Here is a 15,748-nt window from a genome sequence, read left to right as displayed (position 1 = left end):
CTATCTTTTCAGCAATTGAATGGGTTTTTTGAAGTCTGTTGAGGCATGAAACCATTGACAATTGTCTTTCTCATCATCAAACCCTCTAGGGCTATCCAACTCCTCTGAATCAGAAGTGAACTCTCTTTGTAGAGTAACTTCTTTGCTTAGCAGTTCACTTTGAAGCACATAATCATTGTTCAGCACTTCATATACCCTATTATTATCTTTGAAATCCTTTAGATTATCCTTCACTTCCTCTATTATGTTACTTACAGTGTTGTCAAGACCTTCTCCTATGTCATCATCCTCATCTTCACCCTCCTCTTCCCCTACTTCCTACTCTATATTAGTGTTCGAGCAGTCATAACTTGAGGAATTGGATTCAAAAATTTGATTCCAACTCAACCTCTTTGTTTGTCTTTTTCTTCCTTTTCCCCTTTGTTATCCCCTTTCCATGTCCCTGTCCCTTTCCCTTCACCCTACTTCTCCTTGATGGACCTTCCACTTCACCTTGCTTCTCCTTCCCTTTCACACTCTCTAAGAACAATTTCTTTCTTGTTGTTTTCTCGGTGTGCTCTACAATCCTATCAACCCCACTTTTTTGTGTTATGTCTCATCCTTGTCTTTATTTGCCAAATGCTGGTTAAACCTAGGGCTTCTCTTAACTTCAGCGGGCTTAACTGCTTTGTTTAGACTGTTTTGAGTGGGTTGAACAATACTGGGTTCTTGGCTAGTACAATAAACTACATTAAACCCATCCTTAATTAGTCTTTGTCTCCAAAAAGCCCTTCACATGATCATTGTTCAGAATTTCTTTTTTACCACTTTATATATATATATATATATATATATATATATATATATATATATATATATATATATATATATATATATATCAACAAGCTTGGCACATGCAAATCTAACTTCGCAAACCCCCAAATGCAAGATTCCCTAAATAAGTTCACTGACATCTCACTCACTTTGCACTTGTACCTCCAATATTCCCAACCACCCTCATACCCACACAAAGTCGATCTTCCCCTTTATTTTTTTGTTCACAAATACACCTCCTAATCTAACCTTAACATCTACAAGTTGAACATCAGCAGCAATTTGTGCATATAATAAAGCAATAGTAATGAAATTCTCATAGGTAACCCTATAGTTTTTTATTTTCTTAGCGGTAAATTGTAAAAAAATATATTTTCCTTGGTAATATGAGACAATTTTCGTTCCAAAAATAAAAATAAAAAAAAAACTTAATGAGACAATTTAGTATATACTTAACCATAGTTTATATTTTTTTTAAAATAAAAAAATGAAATTCCCTAAGGTTGTGTTAGGATACAAGTAATTAATTTCAAATAATTCATTTCAAATCTAGAATTTCAAATCATAGAATTCAATTCCAAAATAAATGTTTGGGAAACATTCGAATTTCAATTCTATGATTTCAAATTCTAAATGGTGTTTGGAGGTGAGTAGAATTTGTGAAGTAAATCTGATTATTTATGACTGATTTATCTACATTAATCAATGGTTAACTAATTGAATGACAACAACACATGCATCAACTTCTTTGATAATCAATCAATCATCAAATCATACAATGATATCATCGGAAACTGCAACTAGGTGCTCAAAAAAAATTTGGGAAAAAAAGCGACGATAATCCAATTTTTAATTAAAACCATTGAAATTTTCCTAAAAATGTTATACATTAAATTCAAAGTTTGAAAGCTCTTTACCCTCTTTTGTTAACAAATTTATAAGTACTTTTTTTAAATTTATGCCTTCACCTAATTTTTTCCCCAATTTGATTATTTGAATTGAAAAAAAAAATCGGATGTAAAATTATCAAATCAATGCTTTGATACTTGTAGTTTGCTTCAAATCTACCAAAAACAGCTTGTGAATACAAAATTTGTTGTCAAATCTACCAAAAACAGCTTGTGAGTGGTAGTAGTAATGGAGGATAGAGAGAGAAAGTTGTGGTTGTGGGAGCTTTGGAGGAGAGACAAGGGAAAATAGCACGAAAGGAAATTGAAATGACATGTATTAAGTTGGAATTTTAAATTCATCAAACTTGACTGATTTTGTAATTGACTTGGATTTGGGCCAAATACAAATCTAACTATTTGCATTATCCAAACAAGACAATTGACCCAATTCCTGAATTTGAAATGAAAACCTTAAATCCAAACAAGCCATAAAATGTCCTCACTTAAATACGTAGTATACTTAAATTCCTAAAATGCCCTCACTCAAACCTAACCTATCATCAACTATCATCTTCATCCTCCTCTCTTTCTCCCTCCTTAACTTTCACACTTTTTGAACAATACCTAATCGCCACCGGCCAGCCACCTCTCCCCCGCTCCCACCACGCTGGCGCTTGCGCCCAGCACTCCCTCGCCGGTGTGCCGCCCTCACCCACTCCAGCCGCGTCTCTCCTTCCCCTATAACACACTCCTTCCCCAAACAATCCCTCATATCCTCAATCTCTCCTCCCTAAACAAAATCCATTGAATTTCGGCTCGAAATCTTCCCAAAATCTGCAAGTCCTCATGTAAATTATTCTAGTTTCCTATGTGTTGTACTTAGGGTTGAATTTGGGGGTAAATTACTAAATTATTGTCTTATAAATTAATCAGATCAAGCCTAAGAAATTGAATAAGATTCTTGCAAATTTGGGGAAATTAGCTAAGTTGATAATCAAATTGAGCGAAAATTGTAAAATCATATCCAATTAAAAAGAAGGATCGCCGATTGTCCTCTTCTAATCTTCAATTATGTGTTTCGTCCACATATAGTAAGGAGCTGTACAACAACAACAATACCCAAATTCCTCTATAGACTACCGCCTTGGTGTGTATGTGTATGTAGTGTGTTTGGAGTGGGGTCGTTGGGGGGGGGGGGTGATATGCAAGGATGAATATCTTCATCTTGCACTGAAAGAGGCTTTTTCATTCAATATTAAATGCAAATTCACAATTAATGAGAGTTTGATGGGCCACTTTAATTACCACATCCGTTAAATATTATATGCAACTTTTGCCGAAAATGGATGATCAAGGTTATGTGCAACTTACTTAATATTATTAGGACTTCCAAATTATTGCCCCTTTTCTCTCTCCTCCTTTCTCTCTCTCCTCCTGTTATGCTCATCCCTATTATTGCCGTGAATTCGTGAAGTGATGTGGGTTAATTATTTTTCTCATAAAATTACAAAATTACTATAATTACAAAATTATAGTTATACCCTTCTCCAAGCATTCCTTGTTTACCGTCTTATACAGTTTACCGTCTTATACAGAGTATATATACTCCACATCTCTCTCGGTTTCTCCTCTAAGCTCTAACCAAAACAATTTCTTCGGCAATACTCCAAACCCTCACTTCATTTTCTCTCTCCTGCAAATCCTTCAAACAACTCAACAATGGCGGCATCAGCGATGGTGCTCGACCCCAAACCAACCCCACCACCATCTGAACCACCAGCAACAATCTCATGGACATCCTCGGAAGATTCTTCCGCCCCAGAAGAAGAAGATCTTTACGGCCGATTGAAATCCCTAGCACGCCAAATCGAATTCATGGAAATCCAAGAAGAATACGTCAAAGACGAACTCAAAAACCTCAAAAGAGAGCATCTTCGAGCTCAAGAAGAGGTCAAAAGGATTCAATCTGTGCCTCTTGTTATTGGGCAGTTTATGGAGATGGTTGATCAGAATAATGGGATTGTTGGGTCTACTACTGGGAGTAATTACTATGTGAGAATTCTTAGTACGATTAATCGTGAGTTGCTTAAGCCTTCGGCTTCGGTTGCGCTTCACCGACATTCGAATGCGCTTGTTGATGTTCTTCCTCCTGAAGCTGATTCGAGTATCTCGCTTTTGAGTCAGTCTGAGAAGCCTGATGTTAGTTATAATGTGAGTTTTCTCTATCTTAGGGTTTTTATTCTAGGTTTTGGGTTATTGAATTTAGGGTTTTGTTTGGTTTTGATGTGTTTTGTTCAAGATTTGGAATTGTGGGTTATTGATTTGATGAGTTTTTTTGGTTGAATTGTGCTGTTGGAGTAAAATTGTGAATTTGGTAATTTAAATAAGGGGTTTGGTAATGGTTGATTTGAAATATTTGTTTTTTCCTTTTAATTTGAAAGAATTTCATACTGTAATTGGAGTTTAATTTTGTGCTTCTTGATTCATGTATGAAGGAGACTTATTTTTGGTGATAAATTGTGAATTTAGTAAAGAAAACGAGGGTCTTTGAAATTAAAATTAAGGGTTTTGTTTTTCTGTATTTTGATGGTATCATGTATGATAACTGAAATTGGTTATTAGTTTTGATGGTTTAATGTGAGAAAGGAGAACTTTTGGGAGCATTGCTTCATATTTAGTTGTAACTTGTAAGTTTAGTGAAGGATTAGTACTAGTATTAAATGGTAGTAACAGGTGATAAAATGATTATCTGAACCAATAAAGATTCATCTACTCTATTGTACTACCTGATAGTATTCCCATACTTTTTAGTGTGTTGGTCATTTCTGGTATCTTGAAAAGTACTATCTTTAGGGAATAATGCTGGTTAAACCTGTATCGATTGATCTGCCATGAGGACATGTCCACGAATTTGTTATATTGGTAGATTTGTTTTGCATACATGGTAGATTTGTACCTGAAAGCATTATACAATTGTTTAGTAATGCTCTATCCTATTACTATCTATTGTCCCTTCTATGCATTATAACTTGAAAGTTAGTGCTTTAACAAATACCTAGAAAGGTACATCTCTGGCTAGGGTGCATTAGTGTGTTACAATGTCTGTTGTTATGTTTCATTCTATGTTGGCAACTCTTTACTTCTATCTATTCTGTAGTTCATCTCAAAGGTGTTGTATAGATATGAATTTCTCAATTCCATACTCTTGAGTATGAAATTTACGGCATTTAGCATTTAGTTTTGGATTTGAGATTTCACTAGCTGTTTGATATTAGTTTTGTAATGAATTGAAAATTAAATTAAAGAATGCATAAACTATTTTCATATACAGCTTGTTTGGTAACTCAAAGTGTTTATTTAAGCTTTCTCATTGGATTGCCTGCACTTCTTTCTATCTTGGTAGCAAGACAATTATACTGTTGAAGCTGCATTGTGTTTATTACAGTTTGCATCTATTTTTGCTTGTGTTCTGTGGATTTTCTTTTCCTGGTGTTCGTTAGATGGTTCATTTCTGACTTATCCTTCTTTCCTTTTATGTGTTTGGGGATTATTTGATTGTAAGGGTATTGAAATAGTTGTGTTGCAGTGCATCATTTGTTCGTCATTGTTCAAAGCTCACTTCTACATATATCAGATTGTTCTTTTACACAAATATGTTCACCGATCTTTAAGTCTCTTGTGAATCTACGTTTCTTAATGCTCTTCTGGCAATAACTTTGTCAGGACATTGGAGGATGTGACATTCAAAAGCAGGAAATTCGTGAAGCAGTTGAGCTGCCTTTGACTCATCATGATTTGTACAAGCAAATTGGTATTGATCCTCCCAGGGGAGTTTTGCTTTATGGCCCTCCTGGTACTGGAAAGACAATGCTTGCAAAGGCTGTTGCCAATCATACTACTGCTGCCTTCATTAGAGTTGTTGGTTCTGAGTTTGTTCAGAAGTATTTGGGTGAGGTAGGTCTTTCCCAACTTTTATTCCCTCTTTCTCTTTCTCTAAAATTTTGTAGGTGGGTATCTATATACCCTGTAATTTTATTTTCTTTCCATGTATCATATTTTATTTTTCATGTGTTGTAATTAGCGTCTTCTATTTTATGCTGACCTTAGCATTATCCCAAAGTCTCTAAAGAGGCTGTCAATTATGCTGGGTAAGAGACATAATATATGCAGCCTTTCCTTTAGAGATATTGACTATTAGAAGAAGATAAATTATTATTAACATAAACTACAAAGCTTAGGCTTTTCATTTCTGGTCAATGGTCCATCTTAGATGTTTGCCATGCGTATAGGTTTGGACACTTCACTATTGGCTAAAGAGGAGTAAATTAATGCTTTTCACCTATACATATGTTGATACATGTATAACATAGGAAAGTATCCTTGTATCACCTATCCAGTCATATCTTTGGACACTCACATTCAACTTTGGATTTTTTTTCTTGCTAGACCTTTGGGACCTATATCTGTTTCTCTAACTTTAAAAAAAAAAAAAAAATCTTATATTTAAGCAGATTGTTTTAATTAATATTTTTTAATTGAATCATGTTGAATTTTTTTACTAAATTGTTCTGTTTTGTTTAATGTAGGGTCCTAGAATGGTCCGTGATGTATTTCGCCTTGCTAAAGAGAATGCACCTGCAATTATTTTCATCGACGAGGTAGATGCTATTGCTACTGCTAGATTTGATGCTCAGACTGGTGCTGATAGGGAGGTTCAGCGTATCCTTATGGAACTTTTGAATCAGGTATTATTCAAAGAGCATATAAGCTATACAAATGTGTCTGCTCCTATAAAGATGGAATGTATAATTCTATGTTGCCATCCCCTATATTGTATTTATGTTAAATTTTTGCTGCTCCTGTAGATGGATGGGTTTGACCAAACCGTGAACGTTAAGGTTATCATGGCAACTAATCGAGCTGACACTCTTGACCCTGCATTGCTACGTCCTGGAAGACTGGACAGGAAAATTGAGTTTCCTTTGCCTGATAGACGACAAAAGAGGCTTGTTTTTCAGGTGCACTATGATCCTATCTTTCATTCTTTCCAGTTACCATTTCCTTTATTCCTTTTTTTTATTTGGGTTGGGGGGACCTTTATTTATTTATTTTTCTCTCCTGTAAAATTTTTGTTATTGACATTGAGGGATGCATTGCTTCTTTCATTTTCCAGTGGTCTATTACTCTATATGCATAAATTTATTATCTGCCCACCTTTTCTTCCAGGTTTGTACTGCCAAGATGAACTTGAGTGATGAAGTTGACTTGGAGGATTACGTCTCACGCCCAGACAAGATTAGTGCTGCTGAGGTTAGTAGTATGATGTATTTTGTGCCTGTGTTTAATTTGTCTGTTCTATGACCACTCCGGATATTTCATCAGTATGGATTAGTTGAGAATTAGATTATATCTGAATTTATCCTCTTGATTGTGTCATTGGTAAGATTTTAATCCTTATTGTATCAGTCTTAATTTCCCCAGTTGTTCAATTTATGTCTTGTTGTGGGTTCTCGTTCCTGGCTTGATTTGTTGGAAGACACACACTTGCGTGGACCTAAATGTTCTACTGCCTAATGTGTTGACTCAAGTTAGAAATTGCTGTTGCCCTCATGGTTGCTTGTTCAATATAGCTAAAAGTCAGACAAAGATGGCAATATTTTCTGTCCTGGAAAATTGCTTTTAGGTCCACACTTATAGAGCAGCATCATTTGGTATTGGGGGAGGTAGGAAGGTGATGCAGTATTGCAGTGTGTTTCATATTATTAGATCCATATTTCCATATTTTCCTGAAAAGAAACTCTACTGGGACTTGGTAATCATCACTGGTTAGAAATCTGGTCCATTGATTTTCTTTATGGAACCGTGATCATTCAAATTTTTCTATTACCTTTGTTTGACTCTCTTGATATAGATTCATAATATGTACAAACTCTGAATAGTTGAGTGGGTGGTAGAAATGTTTAAAAATGATGGCGGGTGTAAGAGGAATTAAGAGAGAGAGAGTGTAAAAAGACGGGTAGGAAAGTATGAGAGAATACAGAGAAAAAGGTGTAAATCTGGAAGGGCTATGATGGTGAATATAGTATGACAAAAATGAAATAAAATTATGCGTGTTTAAAAAAATTTCAATGTAAAGTGAGCAGAACAACTAAAACAGAGGTAGTATTATACAATCATGTGTAAAAGTTCAGAAATAATGTCCTTAATATAAATCCTGGATCTTTAATTACTGTAGATCTTATTGGAATGGAAATATAAGAACAATTTCTGCCAGCCAAGAAACTCAGTTCTTGGCTTCATCGTTGATATCTTTTTTATAGTAACTGCAACACTCATCAGCCCCTGCAAATTGATTGTGCTGTGCTTAATGTTGCACAAGGTTGCTCACATTTGGGTTATTGAGCTGCTCACAAAATAATTAAATCAAGCCAGATGTTTAAGTTTGAAATGGGGCATTGGTTCACTCGATCTTGCTATCTAGCACCAAGCCACCAGTGTTAATCATAGACTTGGCTCACAGATGAAGGGGGACAAGGTTTCTTGATCCACCCTTCTCCCCTCGCCCAAAACTTAACTTTTTCCTCTGGGCGCAGTTGCCCCTGTAAATTTTACAGCCTATACTTCCTCTCACACTCTAGTTATTGGCCTTTTGGAAATTGGGTTTTCTGACCTATATCTTTATCCTGTTATTTTTTGCCCTGCCACTTGGCTTTCCTTGTAAGAATTCAAAACTAGAGTTAATTTGTTGACTGGTTTAGTCATGTGGAAGTACCATGTGTAGTGTGGTCTAATGTCTTACAGTAGCTGGTGGTTGTCAGACTGGTGTTGTGCTGGATTGAGGCTGAGGCTGTAGTAGGAAGAAGCTTAAGGTCAATCTTTCTGTGTAGCTAGCTTGTTTTAGGGCAAAAAAAGGGCTTTGTGTCACTTGATATTGCTATTTAGCACCTATTGTCCTTTCGTCCATAGACCTCTGGCTTACAGAAGAAGAGGATTGTAAACCCTTTCAACTTTTTTCTCTGGAGGCAGTTGCCCCTGTAGATTTTACAGCACTTGTTGGTCTTTTGAAAATTGGGTTTGAGCTCAAACTTGGTTTTCTTTGTAAAGATAAGTAGGATGTGTAGTGTGGACTAGTAGCTAGTGGATGTCAGACTGGTGTTTTGAGGCTGCTTGTTGGTGTAGGGAAATGGCTACTAGATCTATTTTGGTTATGAAACTTTGGAATTATAGTTCAGATCTCCGTGTTTGCTGTATATCTTCTTTTTGGTGAAGGTAATTGCTTTTGTCCAGTTAATTTACAACAGAAATTCTTCACTATCTCTGATCTTTAAAGCAGATTAAAGCAGAGGCCACACTACCTCTAAAGATTTGGGTCTATTTACCTTACGTAATCGGTGTATAATGATTAAAACTGGCTCCTTATAATTTGATTTAAACATATTTCTCATCCTTATAATCTACAAATTTGCCAACAAATATGGGGCAGAAAAAGATATTTACAGTTAAAATGATGCATCACTCTGTTTTTAGCAAACTTGCATTTTGAAAGATGGAAGATCATCTATGTTTGTGATATCTTTATCCTCATTGAGACTTTCCTTCTCATACTGACACTTTCATGACAACTCTTTTATGACTTTCTAGCTTTGAAATGGGCAAAAGTCAGTAAGTTTGTGTGGATTTTGCTTAATTCATGACATCTGGTTGATAGGGTAGAAAGAACAGGTATCTTTGAAAAAATAGTGAGAGGTACTGGACGATTGAAGCAAAATTGTTCTGAGATAATAAGGGTGGATATTGATGCCAATTTCGGTAGGATACGATAGAAATTGCTAACTTTAAGTTAGCTGACATTTGGTTTGACATGGATGAAACAATCATTTTGGGGAAGTTAGATTGATAAGCTCTGTTTGTTATTGCAATATGAGTGGACTATTAACAGCTTTAATGTAATTCAATACATTCTAGTCTATGTTTTAATTTAATGATTTTACTTGATCTCTTATACAAAAATTTGTGTCGCTGTCTCCTACCTAATGTTTACCTTATGAACTCTTGCAGATCACTGCTATTTGCCAAGAAGCTGGAATGCATGCAGTCCGCAAAAACAGATATGTTATTTTACCAAAGGATTTCGAAAAGGGTTATCGATCCAATGTGAAGAAGCCTGATACAGACTTTGACTTCTACAAGTGATAATCCCAAGTGTAGCCAAGAACAATCATCTATTTTCATGGTTTTATATTGTTAAGAGACCTGTACGATATGGTTCTAAGAGTTATTTATTAATTGGGACCTACAGTTAACATTTTATTTAGAGTAATGACTTGAAACAATGTTAAACTTTCACTCACTTTTGTTTATCCTCTTTTTACTAGTATGTTGTGACTTGTAATCTTTAAGTTTCGTTTTTTTTATATGTTTTCTTACTCTCTTTGTCCTCCTTCCCTGCACAGTGCACACTAACAATTCCCAACTTCTTGTATGAACTATATGCTCCAACTGAAAGCTGTCTCTACGGTAGCCACCGTGACAGACTTCTGTCTCATTCCAACATAAACTTTACAATACTAATGTTCTGAGAATTTGTTGTTCCTTTCATGGAGCTGTGAATTGTGTTAAACTGTTTTCTGATTATTCGTACTTGATTGGAGTTGCCAGATTTTGTCTTTTAAATTTTGTTGATATATCTAAAAAAAAAAGGAGATAGAATGAAAGTGAAGAAATTGCATTGATGGGTAAGTACAAAAGTGAGCAAATCCAAATGCTTTGCTATATAAAACTAACCGCTTTCTGGCATATATGCAACAACTAGGGATGGATTAGATGCTTATGACAAAAGATCATCAACTACTCTGTAGAGGCTTAAGTTAAAACTATTAAATGAATATTTTATGAGAGAAGGAAATTAGGAGCTGAAATGAATTGAAATTAAGCTGAAGTGAACAGGCCTTAAGTAACTCCCCTTGTCCAAAATACTCATCTATGCTCTTAATATTGAATACTTCATTTTTTTTTTTATAGTCCCATTTTGACTATACAAGGTACTACTCCCTCAATCCCACAATACTTGACACGTTACTGAAAATAGAATGCGACCATTAATAAAAATACAAAAGAGAATGTTTTATACAATAAACAAATATTCTAAATGGACCCATTTATACTTTTCTTAAAATACGTGTCCACCCTAAAGCATTATGAGACGGAGAGAGTATTTAATATGATCATTTGACCAATAATATATGTTTCATATTTTTCCAAAAAAAATAAAAAAATAAAAATTATTGGTTAAAAGTAATTTTAAAGGGAGAAAGCTTCTCCATAAATGATGTTCCATTATATTTTTTTCATTGTTTGAACATGACAAACTGTTACTGTACAAGATAGAGTGATAGCTTTTACTTTTCTATTTTCATGCTCTATTGAATCCAAAATGGTCTTATTAAATCACATTTATATATTTTTCTTTATTTTCACACATACTAAATATAAGCCCGTGCGATGCACGGTTCTAGTAAATCTTTTTAATTAATTTAAGATTTTTTTTATATGAAGATCATTCATCGGATATTTGAATAAAATTCCTAATATCATAAGATAATTTTTTTTTTTTTTTAAATTTTAACACTAAAGTTATCTTTCATAGGTTTATTTATTTTACGTGGCGCTTGAATTTAAAATCCCAAACCTTATTCTTTAATTTTGCTTAATAAAAAATAAATGACAATCATTTTATTTATTGATTAAAATAAGTCCTTTGCAAATGCGTTTTTTTATATACTCGTTCTGTTTCAAAATGTTAGTCTCATCTAAAATCTTTTAACTATTAAAAAAATTAGGGGGAATCTTCTAAATTTCTCTTTGTATATAAGGAAAAACATAGTGATATGAGATTTAGGGCCTGTTCTCATTGACTGAACTCAGCTGAGCTGAGCTGAACTGAATTGAATTGAACTGAACTGAATATTTTATAAGAGAAGGAAATTAGGAGCTGAACTGAACTGAACTGAACTTAATATTTTATAAGAGAAGGAAATTAGGAGCTGAACTGAACTGAACTGAACTGAGCTGAACTGAACTGAACTAAACTGAACTGAATTTCAACGTAAGAGAACAGACCCTTAGTTTTATTTGTTTCGATGAGTACATTTTTAATATCTAATTTTTATAATATTTGCTAGGGAGGGATTAAAGATATTTACGATCAAAGATTTACATCCATATATGTAAAAAAGATAATTATTAGTTTTTTAAATAATTTAAATTTTAATTGTTCACTATTCGTTATTTTTACCTAGGTGGCAAAATTCTTAAATCTTATTCGTTCCTTTTTCTTAGGTGGCGAGTAGATTTTTTAATTCTAAAATAAATTATTAATCTAAAATTTCATTGGTCAAAATAATACCTTTTCTTATGTGGCGCGTCAAATGCTTCCGAAAAATGCCTACTTTATTTATATATATATTTAGATTATTAGGAGAGTTCGTTTCAATGTGAGTCCACCCACAAATAATGTATATGTCCAATAGTTTTTACGGATTGTCCAAAAATTAACATTTAAGGGCTTGTTTGACATTTTTTTTGTTTTCAGTTTTTTGTTTTTTTGAAAACAAAAAACCAAAAAAGTAAACAAGAAAAAGCTGATTCACTTTTATGTTGTCAGTTTTCAATATTATCATGATTTTAATGGATTTGTCAAATTTTTGTTTTATTATATGACATATATCATATGAGTTTGAAAACCAAAAAAAACCAAAAAACAGAAAAGCACAACGATGCCAAACAAACCCTTAATTTCTAAAAATGAGATATTCAAATTAATGTCTAATAACTTACCTAGTATTTTGTCAAAAAAAAAAAAAAAAAACCAAAAAAAAAAAAAAAACCCCTTAAGTAGTATAAGGTACTCTTATGAGGTAATGGAGAATAACCCCAAATAGATTTCAATTCTTATGTTTTTTTTTTTCTGTTTTCGTCTAATAATTGTAGTCCAAGCCATGCACTTGGAATTGAGGGGAAGGAGAATGGTAAGGGATCCTTGCACTTGGAATTGAGGGGAAGGAGAATGGTAAGGAATCCTCACCCCCCCCCCCCCCCCCTCCTTAAGTATTAGGTGAATCTCCAACCAACTATACTAAGCAAGCTTGATATCGGCCTTATTAGCCTCATTATGTTGCATAACCACCGTTGCTTAAATTCTTTTACTTTTGTGTAGGGTCATGCTTTCAGATTCTTCACACTTTTGCTCTATCTTTCATTTTTTTTTTCTTTTTTACTCTTTTGTTTTGATACATACGTCAATGTACAACTTTGACCATTATAACAAAATGGAAATTTAGCAAAAAAAACACCTTTTAAATTTTTTTTTTGTAAATAACCACCTTTTAAAAAAAATGTTGCAAAAGACCACCAATTTTAAATTTTTTTTTGCAAATTACCACTTTTTAAGCCAAATTTATCACTTGTTTTACATTGAATTGGTGGTAAGTTGCAACAAAATTTTTAAAATTGGTGGTTTTTTGCAACTTTTTTTTTAAAAGGTGGTTAAATGCAAAAAACAAGATTTAAAAGGTGGTTTTTTGCAAAATTTCTTAACAAAATTTTATTTATTTATTTATTTTGTCGAGGGGGAGCAAACTAATTACTCATTAATCAAAGCATCCATGAGTACAAAAGAAGCTACACTAGGGGGAACACAATTTTCCCATATCTGTTCTACACCAAAGGGAAGGTAACATAAGTGTTTAATCAGACATTTTCTCTCTCTAGGAATAGAGAGCTTCTCACTCTAGAAATAGAGGTTTTCTTTTACTTTTTGTTGTGGTGGCTGCCACCCAATTATCTCAACTTAATTACCTCCAAACCATCATTACATCCCACGGTAAGTTGTGCCCACGTCCTAACCTTTCTAGCTTCCTTTTACCCTGTGCTGCCACTTGGCAATTTCTATTGGCACCTTCCCTAAAGGCCAATAACTTTCAACTAGCGCAATCATTCCTTGTTTAACAGTGTTAAGTAATTTTTAACCCAGTTTATGCCGTTATGTCCTACCTCATTACTCTCCGTGAGTTACTGTCAGGGAGTCTTTAATTTCTTAACGGAATATTAACAGTGTATTGGTTTAGTGAACGATTGTCTTACGGAGTGGAAATTCGATTACGGCTGCAGTTTGAGTTATCCAAAGCTAATCTGCATGCCTTTGGACACCCTCACCGACGATAGATTTGAAACGCCTCCTTGATATGGTGGCTATTATAAATATAAACCCCTTTCCGCAACCACTCCTCATCCTCTCCTTCTGTTTTTATTCCTCTTTCTCTTGCCTTTCTGCTTCTTACCTTTCCATCTACTCATCATGAATAACAACTCCAATGTCAACCTTCAATCAAACAACGCTAATAACATTAACAGGGCTGCTCCTCTGGCCGAAATTGAGTCTTATCGAGTACAGGGGAGTAGGTCCTTTTGGCAACAATGTGTTTACGGTTACTTGATGGACTACCGTAGTCTAAGTGTCAGCTCTATTCGAAACTTTATTAACACTCGGTGGAGGAAAAGAGGCTACATTGATGTGTTTAGAATGAACGACCTCTATGTCTTCAAGTGCTCATCAAATGAAGAAGACAAGAGGGAAATGCTTGCAATGATGAAAGCCTGTTTTGATGGGGCTTTGATGGTATTCTCTCCGTGGTGGCCAAACCAAGTCCCACAGACAGTACGATTTAGACGAGCCAAATTCTGGGTTAGAATTTGCGGCTTACCATGTGAGTATCTCAACTCTCACATGGCGGAAACGGTTGGTGAATTGCTGGGAATGCCCTTTGAAATTGACTTGGAACCAAATTTCGTTCCTAGGAACGATTACTTAAGGATTAGCGTGCTGCTAAATCTGGGAGAACCTTTAATTCCTGGTTTCTTCTTGAAATTGGACGACGATGCCATTATCTGGATACAATTAAGGTATGAAAATCTATTCAAATACTGTACAAGATGTGGCAGGATTGGTCATAAGTACACTAGATGTACGAGGCATGAAGATCTAATTAAAAATGATGTCGACCATAAAATGATGGAGTACCTTTCAAGAGGAATTCCAACAATGGAAACGGAGGAGGGGTTCTCAATGTTCATGATGGACATGCGGGCTACTCCCTCGTCGGAACGCACAATCACCACCAGGGCAAGGCTGGTGGAGGAGCCTGACAGACCGCCGTCGCCGAATTTCAGGCCCTCTTATATCATGGTCGATTTTGATTTAGGCATTCAGTACGGGGGTAGGACTGTGCAGCCAGGCCAACGGTTCAATGCCAGGGGGGCACCGTTCAAGGGACCTGTGGTGGGTCAACAAGATGCAGCGCCGCAACCTCAGCCACAGGAGGCACCACAAAACAATCTTACTGCAATGGAATTTGAGATGGGTGGTGGTTCCAACCCTGGAGCGGGGCCGGCGCCGGATCTGAGCACTACAGAAATGCCTAATGGTAATGCGCAAATTAATTTTTTCAGTGGGGACCCGTATCAGAAAGCCGCGGTAGCTCAGGCTCCGGGATCGGAGGCGCAGCAGGGCATGGATGATCAGATTGGCTCAGTGCCGCAATACGGGCCAGAAATAGAGCAAATCAGATTCGATGTTTTAATGAGCTCAGCAATACAATCTAGGGTGGAATTGAATGATGAGATAGCGAGTAGAAGATTGGACAATTCAGGATACAATCAAAGATTTTTCGTCGAATTTGACTCCCAGAACAACCCACGGGCAGTGGAAATCAGGGAACCAGACTCGCCAGTCTCGCCGGAGTATGAGCCAATGGATTTCCAGGGGGATGAGAACGACGATGCCTACGAGGTGGGGCATATTTCGGAGGATCCGCTGGAGCCGTGGGCGGGGGAATACCCGGTTAATGTAGATGAGGATAATCTAGTGGAGCAGAACAGCATCGAAACATTAGAGGATCGCCCGCAACAACCAGCTCAGGCCTAGATCAAACGACTTGAAGTGGTAATCTCTGGAAATAAGGAAACTGATTCACCCTCCCCGACAGAAA

At 35.5% G+C, this 15,748-nt stretch overlaps 1 protein-coding gene across 1 annotated transcript; it reads left to right on the top strand.

Annotated features, from left to right (window-relative positions):
* Positions 1-3,320: 3,320 nt before the first annotated feature.
* Positions 3,321-10,080, top strand: LOC145624076 (26S proteasome regulatory subunit 6B homolog). The gene is made up of 6 exons (XM_081677018.1): positions 3,321-3,914; positions 5,427-5,657; positions 6,290-6,448; positions 6,569-6,721; positions 6,930-7,013; positions 9,762-10,080. The coding sequence occupies exons 1-6, from the start codon at positions 3,423-3,425 to the stop codon at positions 9,894-9,896; spliced, it is 1,254 nt and encodes a 417-aa protein (XP_081533144.1). The 5' UTR covers positions 3,321-3,422; the 3' UTR covers positions 9,897-10,080.
* The last annotated feature ends 5,668 nt before the right edge of the window (positions 10,081-15,748 follow it).

The sequence above is a fragment of the Chenopodium album genome, chromosome 3 (assembly GCF_948465745.1).
Source record: "Chenopodium album chromosome 3, dcCheAlbu1.1, whole genome shotgun sequence".
Classification (NCBI taxonomy): domain Eukaryota; kingdom Viridiplantae; phylum Streptophyta; class Magnoliopsida; order Caryophyllales; family Amaranthaceae; genus Chenopodium; species Chenopodium album.
The sequence above is the reverse complement of the archived record's forward strand: the minus strand, read 5'-3'. Positions and strand labels throughout refer to the sequence as shown.